This window comes from Eublepharis macularius, chromosome 8, assembly GCF_028583425.1.
Source record: "Eublepharis macularius isolate TG4126 chromosome 8, MPM_Emac_v1.0, whole genome shotgun sequence".
In the NCBI taxonomy this organism is placed as follows: domain Eukaryota; kingdom Metazoa; phylum Chordata; class Lepidosauria; order Squamata; family Eublepharidae; genus Eublepharis; species Eublepharis macularius.
Window position 1 is genome coordinate 59,530,551 of NC_072797.1, and position 18,994 is coordinate 59,549,544.

At 45.9% G+C, this 18,994-nt stretch overlaps 1 protein-coding gene across 1 annotated transcript in view; it reads right to left on the reverse strand.

Moving 5' to 3' along the window:
- The window catches only part of SLCO4C1 (solute carrier organic anion transporter family member 4C1), a 51,134-nt gene extending 42,443 nt beyond the window's left edge, over nucleotides 1-8,691 (reverse strand). The window contains exons 1-2 of the mRNA XM_054986775.1: nucleotides 8,377-8,691; nucleotides 3,306-3,569 (exon numbers count right to left, since the gene is read on the reverse strand). Of these exons, the coding sequence (XP_054842750.1) occupies nucleotides 3,306-3,569; nucleotides 8,377-8,593 (481 nt within the window). The 5' untranslated portion in view covers nucleotides 8,594-8,691. The remainder of the gene's footprint in view (nucleotides 1-3,305; nucleotides 3,570-8,376) is intronic.
- Nucleotides 8,692-18,994: the final 10,303 nt, after the last annotated feature.

An 18,994-nucleotide genomic window follows, 5' to 3' on the forward strand; every position in this document is an offset into this window, starting at 1 on the left:
TACACTCCATGCTCCAAAGCAGCCATTTTCTCCAGGGGTACTTACTGACCACTGTTGCACAGAGATCAGTTGTAATTTTGGGAGATCTCCAGCCACCACCTGGAGTCTGGCAACTAGGGCTGCCAGTCTCATAGTGGGAGCAGGAAATGGCCCACTTCCAGCCTCTTCCCCCTACAACCAATCACCTAGCTGGTGGGGGGAAAAGACCCTAGGGAAGATGCCTGGGAGGCAATAAACCTCCTGGGCCAGTGCACAGCAGGCATGCTCCCCATGGGCACGATGACATCACTTCTGGGAGTGATGTCATCATGCCCAGCAGCAGGCATGCCCAGGGCCCCTGTGAAGGGCTAGAGCATGTCCGCCGACAGATATGATGACATCATTCCCCTGAAGAGACATCATCTTGCCACATCGGGAGTGCACCATGTCAGGAGCTTGCATGCATAAAGCGTGCTCACAAGAACTCCCCAGAGGTGACTGCCAGGTCCCCCACCTTCCCACCAGGAAGATAAGAAGATCAGGTAACCCTACTGGAAATCCTACTTGCATCAGAAGTGATGTCATCGGCTGGGCCCATGAGAACACTCATGAGTGAGTACACAGGTAAGTACCTGCCACACTCCATGCCCTCCTCCCACTCTTTGCCAGGAGGGACATGGCAACCCTACTAATGTAATTTTCTACCTTGCTGGTCCCACTGACCCACAGTTAAGGCATGGTGAAAAGTGGAGCTAACAAGCTGCACCTACCAAAAAAACAGTGGCCACATTTGGTGTACCTTCAGTTCAGAGGTATGTGGGGTCCTCCACTCCCTGCTGCATGAGCCGTTCGGAACAAGCCCATCTCTTCTTTGTCCTTACAAAATATGCCCTGAAGCATCCAGCTCACACCCACACTGCCCCATCAAGCAAAAGTATAGATAGGTAGGTGGGTAGGTAGGTAAACTGTTTCCAGCAAGGGACTTAGGAAGATGTGATGCACTTCCAGGCTTAAATGTCCTCAAGTATCCCTCCTTCAATACTGGGTATGGCCAATTTTCACATGTCCCTCCCAAGAGTCCTGGCAAACTCCTGTCCCAGATGAAAGCTAAGGAAGGAAAGTTTCAATATTAAGATGGTTTAAATGACCTGCAGTTGAAAATTTTATGAAATATATCCATATGCTAGCATAATCCTGATAAAAGAGAAATTGAGAGACATTCCACTGAAGTGACCGTAATTCATGATCTGCTTGAACTCTTTAATGGTTAACCATTTCATGTGAAGTGTGCACCATTAAATTCCACAGCCAGCCAAAAGCACTTCTATTTCTCAGAAACTACACTCACAAAAAGGAGAAGTCTGACTTCCTGTTTCATACAAACCACATTTACAACAAACTTTTAGAGTAATGTTGTCAAAGGCCTTCATAAATTACTTAACATATATCTTTAGAATATTTAGCCTACTGGTTTAACAGGCAGTGTGGGTGGAACATGCAGAAACCCTGTGTGTTTGCACACATACACAGTGGACTTTTGCAAGAAACACACTGTACTCCCAATGGGTCCTTGTTGATGAGGTCAAGCCACAAGCAACCTGGTGACAGAGATAATGGGGAAGGCCTTGCACCACCATAATACTAGTATCTTATGCAGCATTATACTTAGTCCTTAGAAGTATATGGCAGCCATTTGCTTATAAAAGACAAAGTAAAGGGAGGTGTTGAGGACATCACTGAGAAGGGTGCCAAATTTTGTTTTAGGACTAGGGTTGCCATTTCCTCCAGTGGGGGCAGGGGATCCCCCACTCCCACCCTCTGCCCCCCCCCCACCACTACTCACCTGGCCAGTGGGGGAGAGGCAGGGGAACAGGCCTCCAGGGTGTGCTCCTGGGGCAGCACAAAAATGTCACTCCCAGGAGTGTCATCATTGTGCAGGCCCGGGAGCATGAGCAGGCTTCACACATGCACGAAGAGGAAGACTGAGATTAGTGTCGGGCCCCATCCCCCCCACAACCCAATGGGAGAGTAAATGGACTCAGCAACCCTATTTGGGACAGTATTTGCCTTTAATCACCATCACTGTGCCCTAAATCACATGCCTTTTATTTTGTAGCACAGAACTTAATGAAGGCAACTACAAAGCATGACATTCACTATCTACTAAGTCACACCTCTTCATCTGTATAACCTGCTTATTTCTTCTTCATGCTAGAATGTGACACTAGCATGCGATGAAAGCATCCAAGTGTCTTCTGTACTAAGGAACAAGCTTTGACTCTCAAGAGCTTATACCCTGAAAATCTTGTTGGTCTTTAAGGTGCTACTGGACTAAAATGTTGCTGTACCAAGAGAGACTGTGTTCCAAGAAAGAAACTTTTGCCATGTGTTCTAAGGCAAACTGGCTGTAAATGAGGGCTTGCATCTCTACAACCAATTGGAATCTTAAGCTCATTGTTCAAATCCTGGCATCATTTGCAAAAAACTGACTTGCCCTTTGCCATCCAAAGGGCACTATATACTTAAAATACACCATTATCACAAAGAGGTAATTAATCTTATGTCTAGTTTCAAATAAATCAATTTGCTATGTGTATTTGTCCTTTGCTTTTTCAGATGGTGGATTTGACATACAAACAGAACTAATCTAATGGATTGATGATCACATAAAAAAGAGGACAAGTATCTTTCAATTTTAGGGACTAGAAATATCATGAGTTTCATACTATCTCCATTCTGTACTAATTTTTCTACCAAGGACTGATTCTGTCCACGGGCATGTGGCATTTCTCTTTTTAAAAGCTGCTATAAATACCATTAGGGTCAGGAAGGGCCAACATCTGGAGCAGTTTATCTGACAAACACTGAAGTAGGCAGGTCTTCCCATGCATAATTTTAGAAGGAACAATTGATTCTTGATTTCTGTTTTGATTCTGACATCATCGTTCTTACAAAGGTTAATGCTGTGCTCTGTCATTACTATCTGATTCTAGTCTTATGTGAGAGATAGTTCTTTGGTCTCCAGTGCTGTGTTTTATTGCTAGATGCAATTATTTGTTATTATCCTTTTGTCCACAAGTGCTACTGTGGAGCTCTGTGGTGCCATGTACAGACACCACCAAAAACAAATGCATATGTGTTCTTCCAATGTAGAGAGGATGTGCACTGGAAAATGGGACACACAAATCTAGATCAAATGAGGTATGTGAGTGTGCTAGAGAGAAATTGACTGTAGAGATTCACTCTGTATGTATTCTGGAACCATACTTTTAATATAACTTTTAAAAGAACTTCATAAGCAAATTTAAAACATAAAATGAGCTTACCATCCAATTTCTCTCCATATTTATACACTCCGCTAAGAAAATGTGGCAAAGAGAATACAAGTGATCCCAGCCCGATCAGGAATGATGCAAAGGCCAGCCATCTTGGTTTGTGTCCTCTTTCACCGTAGAAGGATATAAAAAGACACAACACGCAGAATGCAATGTCATAGCTGGCAGAGATTAAACCCGTGAGGGAACTGTTCAGTTCATAGCGCTTCTCAATAGTAGAGATGCTTACGTTGATTAAACCATTTACTATAATGCCTAAAAGAAAAAGAGACATACAATTAGAAAATCTATATATGTTTATATCTTTTGTAAATAATTGGAGGTTTTTTCCCTCTGTGTGATAGACACCTTTTGGTTTTTTACATTTTATTATTATTTCTCCAAAGTCACTGGACTTTGTGAAATGAAACACTAACTTGACACAAAACATGCATACTGAAAGAAGAGATTAAGCAGAAAGATGTTATTTTATTACATACGTTTTTACTATCATTTGAAATTTCACTGCTTTGTACGAAAGGCACCCACTAACAAAAAGCTGGTAAACTTACAAATGCTTGAGAGTCATTAGCATATCTTGGGATCAACTCTCATACTACTTTTTGGTTTGTTCAAAGTCAAGATGAAGAGATTTTGCCCAGCTGATTTCATGTGAGCACTTTATCTGACACAGCACATGCAAAAACAGCTAGGAAACAGTTCCCTTGGAAATACTAGTTCTCACCACAAGACAGCGCATTCAGACATATTAGTTGCCATCACAATTTACCATTACATTATGGTTATAACTCCCCCAAAGTACAGCAAGAAACAGAACCAGAGTCAGCCCCCCATGTAACAAAATTAGATGGGGTGTGCTGCAGGCACACTTGGGAGGCACCATTGAAAGGTGGAAGACAATTAAATAATATATGTTTACTGCAGGGATGGAGAGAGCCATTTTGATATTCTGTCTCAGCCATCTCAGTGGCTTGTGCTAGATCTCAACATGGCTGATTTACTCTTAAGGATGGAGCACTTATCTTCAAGCACCACCATCATGCCTGCATTGCCCCCTAAAAGAAAGCAATAAACACTAAGCAAGTAATGGCAAAGCTTCTCAGTTGCTGTCATCACAGGTCATTCAATCTCCACAGGGGCCAGTTCTTTGCCATTTGACTTCCTGGCAACTGTTCTGCCCTGAGTAAGTAGCTGGACATGCCCACACTCCACACCTTCTTGTAAGGCAATGGCATTTGTTTTCAAATGCTGCCATTTTCTACATTTTAATAGTCACCCCTGCGTCTTTGTATGTATGCATAATTAATTTTTAAAAAATAAGGGTCCAGAAAAGGATCAAATTGAGATGCATTAGGAGGGATGCTTTAGGATGCAGCCCTGGAGAGATAATCAGGAGGGAGATAAACATTTCCTCCATGCTTTGCTCTAACAGAAGTCACACACTTCTTTCCCCAGATTGCATTAGCATCTATGGGGGTGGGGAAGAGAGGTGACCTCCCATTGTTTTGTTTTGTTAAAGCAGGTAGATGTGTGGGCCTGTCTTCCCCGAAGCCTGTGAAGATCCTTTAACTGGAAATGCCAGAGACTGAACCTGGGACCTAATGTATACCACACATGTGATTTACCATTGAGCCATGGCCTTTTCATGGATGGATCCATGGTTAAGCAAAAATGGAACGTACAAGCAAGGACAGCTAAATTCATCCCTGGGCCATACCTTACCTTGTTGCACTGTTTCTGTTTGCATTTCCACCACCACCACACCACCCCGCCCCCAGCAAGCTCCATTCTGGAACTGAAGCATGACTGGAATAAAAATACTTCAGGCAATAGAGTGTAAGGAGCTAAGGCATGGGAGGCAGCAAGGTGATCTCCCTTCACCATCAAGCTAAGGCCTGGTTTTCCTGGAATTACAACTGTTCTCCAGACTACAGAGATCAGTTCCCCTGGGGAAGATGGCTGCTTTGGAGGGAGGCATCATACCCTACTGAGGTCCATCCCTTCTCCAAACTCTGCCTTCCCTAGGTTCCACTCCCAAACCTCCAGGAATTTCCCAACCCAGAACCGGCAACCCTAGCAATGTGGCAAGGAAGATTCCTTAGATGGGGGGACCAATCCCTGAGGATTTCATTACAATTGGATTGCTGGGGGGGGGGGTTCCAACTGGAAATGTGTTTCCCATTGATATGAATAGAAAAAGAATAAGCAATAAAACAAAAATTAGTTTTTAAAAGAATAAACCTTTTCATAACTAATACGTTAACAAAATGTTCCATCATGAACACTTAATGAAACTACTATATGCCTGGAGAACAGATGATAGTTAGAAGAAGGTCTTCTCCAGCTCGAGCTACCTGGGAGTCAGGGAGTCAACCTGGGCATTGCATATGCCAAGAAATGTGCCCTGCAGCTGAGTCACACTCCCTCCCAACTCAGCTATGCTGCTGCAACTAGTTGTAGTGTTTTTATTTTTTTTAATCAGTATCAATCATTAAGCAACAAATAGGGATGAGTACTAAATAACAGAAGCTGGCAGTTTCAAAAGTTCAGCTATTACGCAAGTGACTAACAGTGCAATCCTAAGAAGAGTTATGCCAGTCCAAGCCCATTGATTTAAATGGGCTTAGACTGGAGTAACTCTTCTTAGGATTGCACTAAACTCCAGGTTGTCATTTTTTCAGATGTGGACAGGTTAGCATTGCAATTGTCTGAGCATGGCCAAATGCCAACTTTGAAAGTCACTGGCTAATTGCTGGAACTTGACTTTCAGGCTCTACTCCCACAGATACCACACAACACATGTTGTGTGGTGGCGATGTTAATCACGATTCCTTCAGGATCAAACACGATACTATATTTTTTACTTAAGAATGGAGATACAAAAACAATTTCAATAAATGTACTTCTGCACTAAACATACTGTTATGCATGTCCAAATTCTCCTGTAATGCTGGGTCAGTGGGATTGTCCAACAGCACGTTCTTATGCAGATGTTCTATTTTGTATGCATATTGAGGGGATCACATCTCATCAACAGACCCACCATCTATGTGCACCTAACATGCATTCATTCACTGGACATGTGCATGGTGGGCTATGAGTGTGGAATTCTATGAATGTAGCTTCTGTACCAAAGATGTGGACATCATGTATGACTGGAGTTATGTCACTATGCACTATACACACAGCTAACATGTATGTGGAAGTCAAGTGTGCAGAAGGGTCAGGGCCTGTGGCTGCAAGTGCATATTCTCCCCACCACAAGCACTGACACATACAAATGAAGGGCTACACTCAACTGTCAGCCAACAACTTCCTCCTTCACCTTATGCAGAAGCAAGTGAGGGAAATACCTCATGGCATAAGAATCTGCACCCTGGAAAAGGAGGATGTTGCTTTCAGATTAGGGAAGGATTGCAGTCAGCAGACATCACTGCTGCTGACTAGACCATGCCCTTGATCACAAGCGACTCCAAGTGGGAAGGTGGTGGTTGAATGCAAAATCTGCTTTCAAAGTTTAGCCACCTGACCTGTGTTACAGCAGTGGAGTGGGGAAATGCACTGTCTGGCATCAAAAGACATCCCACACAGAAGAGAAATCAGCTCCAACATCTTTTCCACCAATAAAGAGAAACCAGGGTCCAGCAACTCACGAGGTGGATGGAAGATGAAGAGAAAGCAAGACGATCCTCCAACAATAGAAGACCATTCTTCCCCTTACATTGCCCAGAGTGGCAAAGGTAATACTTCTCAGTGGCTCTGTTTCATAACACCTCTGTAATATCTGCTGTTTACAGATCACATGGGAAGGGTCAATGACAGAGGGGTGGGCAGGGCCACAAGGAATCATATCATCAGTCCTTCTTTTACAACACGCTCGCCTGCACAGAGAATTACCACCGTGGAATGGAACAGAGTCACCAAGAAGGGCAAAAATGCTGCTCAGATGGGTGCATGAACTCAGGATATCTTCTCAATCATCCTCCTCAAGGTGGCTGAAAGGATGGCTGGACTTGGGATTTGTCACCCCACACTTCCTGTCCATCACAGTAAATCACAGATGATGTAGGGGTTCTTCTTTAGTGGTTGTGAAGGCAAGCCTGTGGAGGCAATTATTAAACAACCATGTGCAACCTTTTGTACTTTAAACACTTGTGGAAAGCAGGGAATTTGGCCAATGCAGCACGTCACGTGGGATGTGAAAAACTGTACCTTCCAAAATGCCCTTTTCTATGCAATTAATAGAAGAGCTCTGCCATCTCTCACATCCAGTTACCCTGATTAGTAAAAAGTACAGATGTTTGAAGTATATGAATGATGTAGAGAAAGCCTGGGAAATCAATGGGATGGAGTCCTGTCTCATTAGTAACACTTCACTAGCCAGTATACCAAGATGTAAGAGTTCGACCATAACTATAAGAACCCCCATAAAGATAGTTTCAGGTGGCTAGCTGCATTGCTCTGCAGTAGAAGACCAAGAGTCAGGTCCAGTAGCACCTTAAAGATCAGCAAGCTATCCAGGGCATGATGAAGAGAGCTTTGAGTCTGGAAGGCTCATACGCTGGAAATCCAGTTGGTCTTTAAGGTGCTACTGGACTCGAATCTTGCCCTGTTACAATGCTGTAGCCCATCTTTCACCTATTGTGTCATAAGGTGCACCAAAAAACAGCGAGTCTACGAGTCTCTCTACGCAAGCCATCTTATACAGGGACACTCAAGTGAAAGGTCTTACACTTGTTCTCCCACTGAGGATACACCTGCACTGCTAGAGAGCCAGAGCACCCTTGTATATAAGACCACACAGAAAGTATGTCACTTGAGCGTCCCCTTGTAAGATGTCTTGTGTAGAGAGACTCTGACAAGCAGGGCGGTGGCAGAAGGCTCCCCTGCGCTCCCCCGGCCAGAGAGGGGCCAAGGAGCAGCCCAGCCTTCTCCCATCTCTCCCGCCGCTACTGCCGCCGCCTCGCCTCGCCATCATCGCACTCTCTCACCCGCCGTCCAATCAGGGCCGGCGAGTCCGGGCAAACGGAGGCGCCCTCAGGCTGCCAAGGGGCCGCCTTACCTTGGAAGACGGAGAGGAGGCTGTAGAAGAGCAGGTAGCCCTTGGCGTTGTTGCAGAGCTGCAGGAGGGGCGGCGCGCACCGGCCCCAGCCGCAGAGCTCCTCCGCCGCCTCTTCCTCCTCCTGGGGGTCCGGGCTCTGCTGGGGGCCGGGGACCGCTCGCCGCTGCTCGGGGCTGGGCGGCTCGAAAGCCAGGTTGTCGACGCCATTTTTCTTCATGCCGCTCCGGCACCTGCCGGCGCTGGGAAGGCGTTTTGGCCGAGAGGGAGGGAGCCGGAGGCACCTGCTGCTCCGGAGAGGGGATGATTCTTATCCGGCCGTCCGGGCGGGTCCAGGCAGGCTCCGGAGCGAAAATGGAACCAGGGAGGTGGGGAGCCACGGGGTGGAGGCGCCGCGCGGCCGCTTAGAAGCGTGCGGACTGGAACGACCAGTCGGTTGGCATAGCGAGGGCGAGTGCCAGGCTCGCCTCGGCCTGCAACCTGACGGAGCTGGGTTAGTAGCACAGCCAAGCGGTTCTTAGCAAGAAGGCGACCCGTTTCTGCCTTAGGTGCCGATTCCCTCCCTCGCGGGGATCATTTAGACCGAAGGGAGAATGAAACCGAACCTGCAGGTGTCGCCAACGTCCGTGCCAAATTTCGTGCCTGGGCTTCAGCGCCTGCCTTTGGATGTGCCTGGACCCATCAGATTGCTTATCTTGAAAGCACAAAAAAGAAAAAGTACATTGGAAGCGTCAGAGGTCCCCTCTCCAAACCTCAGTTAAGTCTATATTGAAACATATTGTACATATAATTTCAAATACATAAGATCAGTAACCATGTCAAAATAAAATTGAGTATATATGCAGAACTTTACGAGCAACAACTCGTACAGTAAATATTGAACCCTCTGATATGGAATGTTGCAGACAATCTCTTCTGTGACAGTTAAGAATGACAGTTGGCCACGGCAAAAAAGGCTATGCAGACCAATATTAAGGCATGGCATCACATTACAGAAGTACATTTCTTCCTAACCTGACCCTACAGTATCATACTATAGCAACAATGACTTCAGATGTTAAAATAAGTGGTCTTGGGTATGCTTCCTTAACACAGATTGGTTACCCCTTAGCCTTCTCAGTTGTCTTGCTGAGTATACAATGCAGTTAGTTTGCACAGCCCCTCCCCCACACACACATATGCACACTGTTACTAGCTGTGGAAAGAAGAAAAAGATAGGTACCTTTCTCTTTTCCTGCCCCTTCCCCCTTTCAGGGCTAGTACCAGCATACAGGAAGAGAAATAGTTTTGAGTGGCAAAACCATTCAGGCACAGAAACATTAAATCCCTTTTCTTTCTATACAGCAATCTAAATACGATTCAGGATCCCATGGAGCAACTGTTAGCACTAAGACAACAAACTGAGAAAGTCTTGAGGAGTATCCACGTCAGTTCTTTGCAGCAAAAATAAACAAATCTTGTGGCACCCTAAAAATTAACTTCTATTCTGGTGTAAACCTCATGCAGAGCTTTATCAGACAGTATAGGAAGCCAATGGGCTTTAAAAGGATGCCAGTTTCTTTAGGAGTCTAAGCAGTTAGTCTGTGCAGGAAACAGAAACTCATGCCTCTATGAGCCCTGCATGAGTCAAGAAACAACTGAGGAAGGGAGAGCAGAGGAGAAAAGTGCCCCCCAAAATCTGCCTACTCTCCAGGGCAGCTGAGGTTCTGTAGGACTGTGGAGTCCCCCTAGGATAGCATTGAGGTTGTAGTTGTAAGCAGCTGAAAACTTCTGAGAAGCTTACAAACTGCCCATGTGAAAGCTTATACACAGGGCACAAATGCAATAGGCATCCTCTGTTGTCTGTGCCCAGCATTTGCTTTCAGAAATTCCATTTTGCCATCATTATTAATACTCTGCAAAAGTATCTAATTCTTTTAAATAACCATTTCAAGAAAAAGTACACAATTCATGGATAGTAATGATGGATAGTTTGGTCAGGGAAAAGCCTCCCTGATGGGTTGTAGTGTGATTTCACCACTTTCCCACTGTAATTCCCACTGAAACTGCAACTCCGCACCCCTTTGAAACTGCTCTCCCCCACTGGATTGGCAGGTGATGATTAAAGCTATTGATGTGAAAAGCTACACTCAAAGGTGGCCGCCCTTTCAAAATGTGCAGTTGGCAAAGTTTTCCTCCTTAATCTCGGTAGATGTTCCCACAACTTCAAGGTCAAAACTGAATTAAAGTTAACAAACCCTTTGTCCATTTCACCTCACTGCAACATTTGATCCCCTTAAGAGAAAAGAAGGGGCAGATGCTGGAAGTTCCATGGTCAAAGTTCACAAGCATTCTTCATTTTTCAATAATAACTGTATGGACCTCCAATTGGGTCATGGCTCATGGAGAGGAAAGGCAGTCCTGACCTCATACAGTGCTGCTATTTTCCCCTGAGGGGAAACAGCCAAATATATTTTTCCACTGATGCAAATAGCTCCAATGGGACAATAGTGCTGGGTGCTTATTCCTCCTGACACTCCTTTATGCAGGACAAAATTAGGGCTGCCTCTCAAATATTACTGTCCTGAACAGATTTTGATCCTCTTGGCCATTTGCCAGAGCTAAAGACCACAAAGCCCAAACAAATACAGCTGAGCCATCCTTGCATCGTGTTGTGCATAAATGACTCATATCTGGGCATTAAGTTGGCAATTTTAATGTAATGCCCTAGGATAGCCACTGCCAGCCCCAGATCATGTCTTCTGCTGTTCAGTATCTGTGGGACCCACCCATAGAGGATGCCATTCTTTTAAAATCCTTTTTCAACTTTTCCATTTGTCACATTTTGTTTTCCATTTTAATCATTATTAATCTCCTTTATCATTACTTTGTTACTCCCTCATTTTGCTCTCACATGACATTTTATTTATGGTCCTTTGGTCAGGCAAGGTGAACTGCAGAAAACCAGATTACAAAATACAACCTGACAGATTCCACCTAAGTAAGAAGTTGGCCATGTTCCCTTCTTGAAAGACCCTACACATTTTGGGAGTTCTTAACCTGGATGCCAGAATTTTTGTGAGCACATGTTGCATTCTAGAGCAAACAATGCCTGTCACCATTAATTCTAATACTAAACTTGATAGTCCAGTACAGTAGTGTGGTAAAACATTGTTAATGCTTTCTGCATAGCTAGATAACTTTGCAGAGAAGCAGAGAAATCTTACTACATACACTTTAAAAAGAGAAAGAAAAAAGTAGACAAGAATAAAGTATCCTTGTTCTTGGGGAGGCAGGAAATGCTGATAGCAGTTGAAGGTTGATTCACACAATACAACATCTTCGTGACCAACACAAGAATTCTGGACCACATATGCTGTGGAAGTTTCATACTTGTAGGCTCACAGGGGCCTGATTCTGTTCAAGAGCATGTGGAGTAGGAGCTAGAGCCTGTGTCTGCAGACCCATCCCTGAATTCCTCACTACCCCAGCAGGAACCCTGCTTGGTGGGAGAACAGCCGGCAGAGACAATGGGAGTTCTAGCCCCATGCTCACCATGGCATGCTAAGGACATGCTTAGCATGGCATGCTAAGGACAGGAACCCCAGAAGGCTGGTGCTGGCACTACACTGCCAGAAGGAGCAGGTGACCAGCAGAAAAGGGGGCGAGCTAGAGGCATCAGCAGTCATGGGGAAAGGATGGATCTGCAGGAGGCAAGTCTGGGCCAGCTGGTGGGGAGGCTTTCTCCAGCAGGCCTCCTGGATAGTCAGTCAAAGGCTTGCAGGAGATTGAAGGGAGGGCTTATCATCATGGAGAAGGAAATCAATCTTCATTCTCTAACAGGCCATATGTCGGGAGAAGGCAGGAAGTTGGGGAAAGCTTGGAAGAGGACGGGCCAAACCCAGCCTATAAAAGATCCCGCAAAGGACAGTGGCAGGGGGAGCATCGGGCACCGCTTCAGGGCTGCAAAAGCAGAAGTCCAGGGGAGGAAGAAGGAAGGGAGACTAAGTAGCACAAACCCTTCCTCTTCGTATTCTGAGGATCTTGGGGCTGACCTTACACAATAGCAGACAGTCATGTGGTGGACCCAGTCAGGGAGGAGTATCACAGCCTGTCTACTCACAAGCAATTGTAATGATGGCTACACATAAGTTTCCCAGTGAAGCAAACAGCAGCTCCTTGGGGCCATTTCAGATTAGGGCAGTGGCTTGGAGGGAGACAGAAACCCACTCTCCATGTACCACACTCCCAATCAGAATTCATCGCCCACCCACCAGGGACGCACGGAAATCCCAAGACACGTGGGATCTAATGATCTAATGGCAGCCCCAAAAACTTTCTATCATGTGAATCAGCCCTGAGAAGGGGAGGAAAGAAAAACAGAATAGGGAGGGGAAATTGACCTGGTTGAGTATAATGTCCTAGGGGATCCAGCAGAATATTGCTAAGGTTTGAGGACTGAGGATTGGGCTGCACTGGTGAGGGAGGTGGTCCTGATTGTTTGTGCCTCGCTCCATGCTTCTGTATGGGTGTTCAACTTGTTGCCAACAGAAGGCGGTTTCTTGAATTGTCAGTAGATGGAAAGAATCATGTTGTTATCTTCTGTTATAGAAGAAACCATAGAAATGCATTTCCTAGAGGAGACATATTTCAGATGCTACCTGCTCTCTCAGTTGTACAAGATAACAGGGTTAGTTCTTCAGACAAAAGAACTATATTTCAGAATGTGAACTCTCTCTGGCTCCTGTTTCACAGCAGCACAAAGCTCTAAAAAGTCAGTTGAATTCAAGGATTACATTCAGCACTAACCCTTTACTTATGGATTAGGTACGGAGAAAAATCCATTTCCTACAAGTAAGGCTCGGTGAATATTAGGTAAAAATTCAGAATCTATAAGAAGAAAACCTAGATTTTGACAACAGAAACAATATACTGTATTGGTTTTTGAACAGTTCCAACTCTACACTATTCTGGGTTCACAGTTTGTCCTTGGTCATTGTGCACTGTCGGTGGATGGCTGGTATGTGGGAGAAGGAATGTGGGTTATAGAGACTGTTCTTGAGATGCGTCAGGGAATACTGAGAACAGGATTGAGCATTCAAGGCAAAAGAAGAAAGGCACTTAAAGATTTAGTTTCAGCCATCAAGGTTGCCTGATGTTCAGCCTTATTTCTCTTTTATAAAATGTAGCTATGGATGCTATAAGGGTGCAGCATAAGGCTGCTGTGTGTGTGTGTGCACGTGCATATGTGCACGCATGCATGCATGCATGGGGGGAGGTCCTAACACTTTTCCTCCAGCTATTGTACCACCAGATTGCTTTTCCATCCACAGGAAACAAATATACAGGCTATCAGAGCTTTTTTCAAGGAAAAACAGTTTGTGCAATCAATTATTAGTGGGGAAACTACCAGAGCAAGCAGGTTAAGAAGTCTCTGCCCTTCCCATTCATCTGCTGCAGATTGCAGTCTCCACAGCTATATTTTTGAAAAGAAAAAACATATCCCATTGAATTTGATTCTCAGACTGCAGACAGCCACTGCATTTTAGCACTCTGAATTGTTTCAGCAGGTGATGTCAGAGGTCACCAGCTGGGCCAGCCCTGACATCAGAGGGGTGCCAGGGATGCTGCAGGACCCTGCTCTGTGGAAGGAGGGGTGGTTTACATCACCCAGACTCCCTCTCAGTCCACTCATTGGCCTGCTCAACCTGGTCAGCTCACCCTCTGCAACCTCCGCCTTCCTTTCCTCCAAGAACTCTCCTTCAATCCTCCACTCTCACATTGCTCCACACCATCACTCCTTACTCACACCCACCACACCAATGCTCTTCCGAGCCATCCTTTATAGGGCCTCCTCTCTCTGCCCCCTGCCCCTCCTTCCAGCAGTACTCTGGGCTGCCTTAAGCCGTTGCAGCTGGGGTAGCTGACCTGGCTGTGTTGGCCAGTAACAGCTGTGCCTGGTTGTCTGGTTGCCCAACCTCCCTGGCTAAGCTGATTGCTGAAGGCAGGCCCTGCTGTGGCCCCTTGGCTGGCTGCCCAGCTCCTCCCCCAGAATGCCTGTGGCAACTCCACCTGGGGCTGCTTTGCTCCTGGCCTTTCCTGAGCCAGGTTGTTGGCTTCCAGCTGGTGCATAGGCTTGGGCGTGGCTCTGAGCTGTTGGGGCTGCTTCTCCTCTCTGTCAGGTAAGAGCTCTGTTTGGGCAGCTGCTGGGTCCCTATTCCCCCTGCTTTTGCCCTCTCCCTCTGCTCTGTTGAGCCCCCTATTGCCCCCCTGGAGGGTGGGCCTAGCTGGTGCCCCTCTGCCTCCTCTAGCCCTCTGAGGCCTTGGCCCTTTGCCCCTTTTCCTGGGTGTAGGTGGGTTCTGACCCTGGTTGCTGGCTGGGGCGGCAGAGCCGCTGTCTCCCGGTTGCCTCCCGCTGCTCCCTTCCGGCAAGTCTGGGGGCTGTCAGTGTTTGGAGTTACGTTGCAAATAAGATCATGGACATCTGGATTCAAGTTGTTCCAGTCACACACGCACCCTCCCACACACACACACACATTCGTTATGCCAGTCACTATCTTCAAGATAACCGATCTCATGGAGTTTTTTGAGGGTATAATAGGGCAATAGGGGGACTATGTGAACTCTTCCATGGTCCTTGATTGAAGGGACTAACTGTCCATTCCAGCCATCTTTGAAGGCCCTGCTTCAGTTGCCCCCTGCCATCTGAGACTAGATGGGATGCAACCCAAGAAAGAGCCTTCTCTGTTGTGGAACCAAAACTTTGGAACTTGCTTCCTAGGGAAATTCATCTGTCTTCATCTATGGTTGTCTTTTGTCAGTAGAAACTTTTTAGTTTGGTTTGGTGGTACCACCCAATAACTGTTTTTGGCATCCTCACCAGTTTTTCATATTACATCTATTTATAGATTTTTATGAAATTGTATATTGTTATAAGTGAAGTAAATAAAGTTCACTGTTTCTAAGGAAAGAAGACATTAATCTAAAGGGAAAAAATGATATCAGTATAGATGGTAACATTTGTTCTGACAGTGTGGCACTCCCCAGCCACAGCAACAGCCACTTGGTTGGGGGCTGGGATTTGCCTCCCCGAGCATTTTCCCAAATGGGATTGGCATATGTCAAATTTGGCACCCATGCTTTCCACATCAAGATGGCTTCCATGGCAACAGCCATGGGTTACATGGGGCCAGCTATTCAGAGCCTAGGCTGGTGGTCCTCCTCCACCTATCAGGCTTCTGTTCACCCCTTGAGTCATGGGGAACCCAGCTAATGCTGTCTTTTCTTTTAGGTTCTGTGGCTCACCACGAGTCGTTATGGGTCCTCGGCAGCAGCCACAGCTGGGTTCTGGGTCGTTCAGCATGCCAAGAGGATGCCGATCAGGTCTCAGCTTGGCCTGGGGCATTGCACCGCTATTGACTGGCAAGGCTGAAGAGGCCTGAGATGGCCTGGACTACTGTCATGCTTGTCAAAGGGTGGACTGGTCCACTGCCCCACATCCCGGTCATGCACCTGGGCGGAAACTACCTCAGCCTGATTAAAGGTAAGGTCCCCTTTCTTTGAAGGCACAGGTGGACTTGCAGGAGATAAGCAAGCACTAGCCTGGCATCCTGATAAGTTGGTCTGCAATGGTTCTGCGCCATGTGTGGTGGGAAGCATTGGATCCTAAGGCAATAGAGATGGCTAGGTGGAAGGACAACAGAGACCTCTTCAAAGCTTTGGGGGACGGGTTGGGAATTTATTTGTTCCATTCACAAATCAGGGCCAAATCTGCAGATCTGTACCAATGAGATGGAGTTCACCGGCTTGTGAAATGGAACAACATATTTCTGGAGGACATATGGCAAGGGCTCAGGTTGGCTTTAGGCCACCAGGGGGCGTGGAGGCCTAAGCAGACACTTGGTGATGGCAGGTTAGAAGTTGGGGAAAAGAGCGGGCCAGTGAGCACCCTTGGCTTATCCCTATTGGTGGGAACTGGGGTCTGTCAGGAGTGGCTGGCTGCTTCATGGCCCAGTGGCCAGGACAGACACCTTGGTGGGAAACCCCTGGAAAGCCAATCCTTCCCCAGCTTTGCAGCCGGGGAGCTTTAATGGGGGAACCATGTCACCTGGCCGGGCCGGGGTCCAGCCATACGATGGGTTGCTTGTACCTGGAGCCAGAGGGTGGCTCACTCAGACAGGTCAAGGTTCAAGAACGACCCCAGGGCTTGACCTGTACTGCTAGTTAGGCCCTTGCCATGTTGACAAGTTATGTTGTTGTTGGTTGTTGTGGATTTTCCGGGCTGTATAGCCGTGGTCTTGGCATTGTAGTTCCTGACATTTTGCCAGCAGCTGTGACTGGCATCTTCAGAGGTGTAGCACCAAAAGACAGAGATCTCTCAGTGTCACAGTGTGGAGATGTTTTCCGGCCGTGAAAGCCTTCAACAATATGTTGTTGTTATTCAATAAAGCAGCCCTTTAGTTCCCAACTCTTATGTCTGTCTCTTCATTCCAATTGGGGGGGAGGGGGCAAAACACCTTATAGGCATAACCATCTTATACACTAATAGCCAAGTGCCCCTAATCTGTGGATACTTAAATCCAGAGATTGGAGCCATGACTGGACAAGATAGATTTTTGCTCATTCCTGAAAAATCCCCCAGGTTTGCAGAAAAATCTGAAATCTTTAAAAAAAAAATGATAAAAGGAGCACCTGAGATAGTTTCAAGTGGGTAGCCATGTTGGACTGTGGAAGAAGAGCAAGATTCGGGTCCAGTAACACCTTGAAGACTAACTAGATTTCCAGGATATGAACTTTCAAGTGTCAAGAGCTCCCTTTGTCAGATATGTCGGATATGTCTGACTAAAGGAGCAGCTCATACCCTGGAAATCTAGTTGGTCTCTTGTAACTTTAAAAATCAGATGCCTCAATGACTGGTACTCAGCAACCATAACAGTTTAGCCAGGTAAGGAGAAGAGGCAGAGTACTTTCAAGGGTTGTTTTGGCATTTGAGGGAGGACTCATTGTGACCACGCCCAGAAACAACCATTGGATGACTTGACACTACACAACTTATATGATTCACCCAAGTCTGGTTGCTTGCTACTGTTCAACAGCAGTCCCCTCCACAAAAGCCAGTGTAGTGTAGTGGTTAGAGTAGAGTAGGATCTGGGAGGCCCAGATCCAAATCACCACTCTGTAGTGGAAACTCACCAGGTTACTTTTATCCAATCAAACATTCTCAGCCTAACCTACCTCTCAGGGTTGTTATGAGGATAATTGGAGGCAAGGAAAATAATGTAAGTTGCTTTGGGTCCCCAGTGTGAGGAAATGCAGAATATAAATGAAGTAAATTAATAAATATAGATGAAGATGGGGGCAAATAAAAGATTTGTTGTTTAGTGGGTTTCAAGGACAGAAGGACAAAGGGAAAAGTGAGAATATGGAGGCTGCCAGGAGGAAGGAAAGAGGAAATAATGGCCGTTTCCAGATGGCTTACTGGCCCCCGGAACGTCACGCCATGTTGCAGAGAAAACACGAAATATCGCGTTTTCTCGTGCGAGTTTTGCGCGACGTCGTGTGATGTCGCGCAAAACTCGCGCAAGAAAACGCGATATTTCGCGTTTTCCCCGCAATGTGGCGCGACGTTCCGGGGACCGGTAAGCCGTCTGGAAACGGCCAATGTGGGGAAGGAGATACAGTGGAAAGTGAAGTACCCCCAGCAAGTCCTTGCAGGTTCCCCATCGTGCAACTGGATCCAGCATAGTTGGCACGATGCAACTGGGCCATAGAGGAGAAGCTGCAGAGGTGGGGGAGGTGAAGACAGGAAGGCAGACAAATTTGGGTGGGAAGGAGAGATGGAAGCAGGAGAAGAGGAAAAGGCTATAGGGGGCAGGGAAGGGAAGGAGGATGTGGTGAGGGAGGGGGAAATGAAATGCCCCATGCAAGTCTTTGCAGGTCTCCACTTGTCATATAATGTATTTTAAATGTCAGCTTTGTTGGTTTCTACCTATATTTCTGCTTCTTTCATTCTTTTTCATAAAATATCACTGAGCAGGAAAAACGTACACATGCTTTAGAAGTGTGTTTGGTAAATGATCCTCCCTCAATAGGTGAGGATGAATGCTTTGTCTCCTTCCTGCTGTTTTAATCCACCATCCTCTATAGTTGAACTATTTTTTTCTGTTTTATAACATACTGCATACCCATGGATGGATATGACTCTTTTCCAAATCTACATTGTTTATCTCTGCTTCAAATATGATTTAAACAAAGCTGAAATTTAAAAACATTTTGTTATGGTATGACCTGATCAGATCAGAAGTTAGGAACCAGAATCCAGTGAGAAAGGCTTTACACCTTCCAAAGCCAAGCATTTCATGTCTAAAAATATTTTAAATCTTTCTGAATTGTTCAGAAGAAATAAATATATGACATTCTGTCTGATGCATTTGTATCCTGCCTTTTTTCCAAGGAACTTTCTTATTTTATTTTCTCAATGACCCTTGCATGGTAGATTAGGGTCAGATAGAGATAATCACCCAACAAATTTATGGCAAAGTAGAGATTTGAACCTCTCTTTCCTAGTCAAAGCCATAACCTCCACACTGCACTGACTGTAGACCATAGAGTTTTCAATGAAAACAGACAACTCACATCAAGA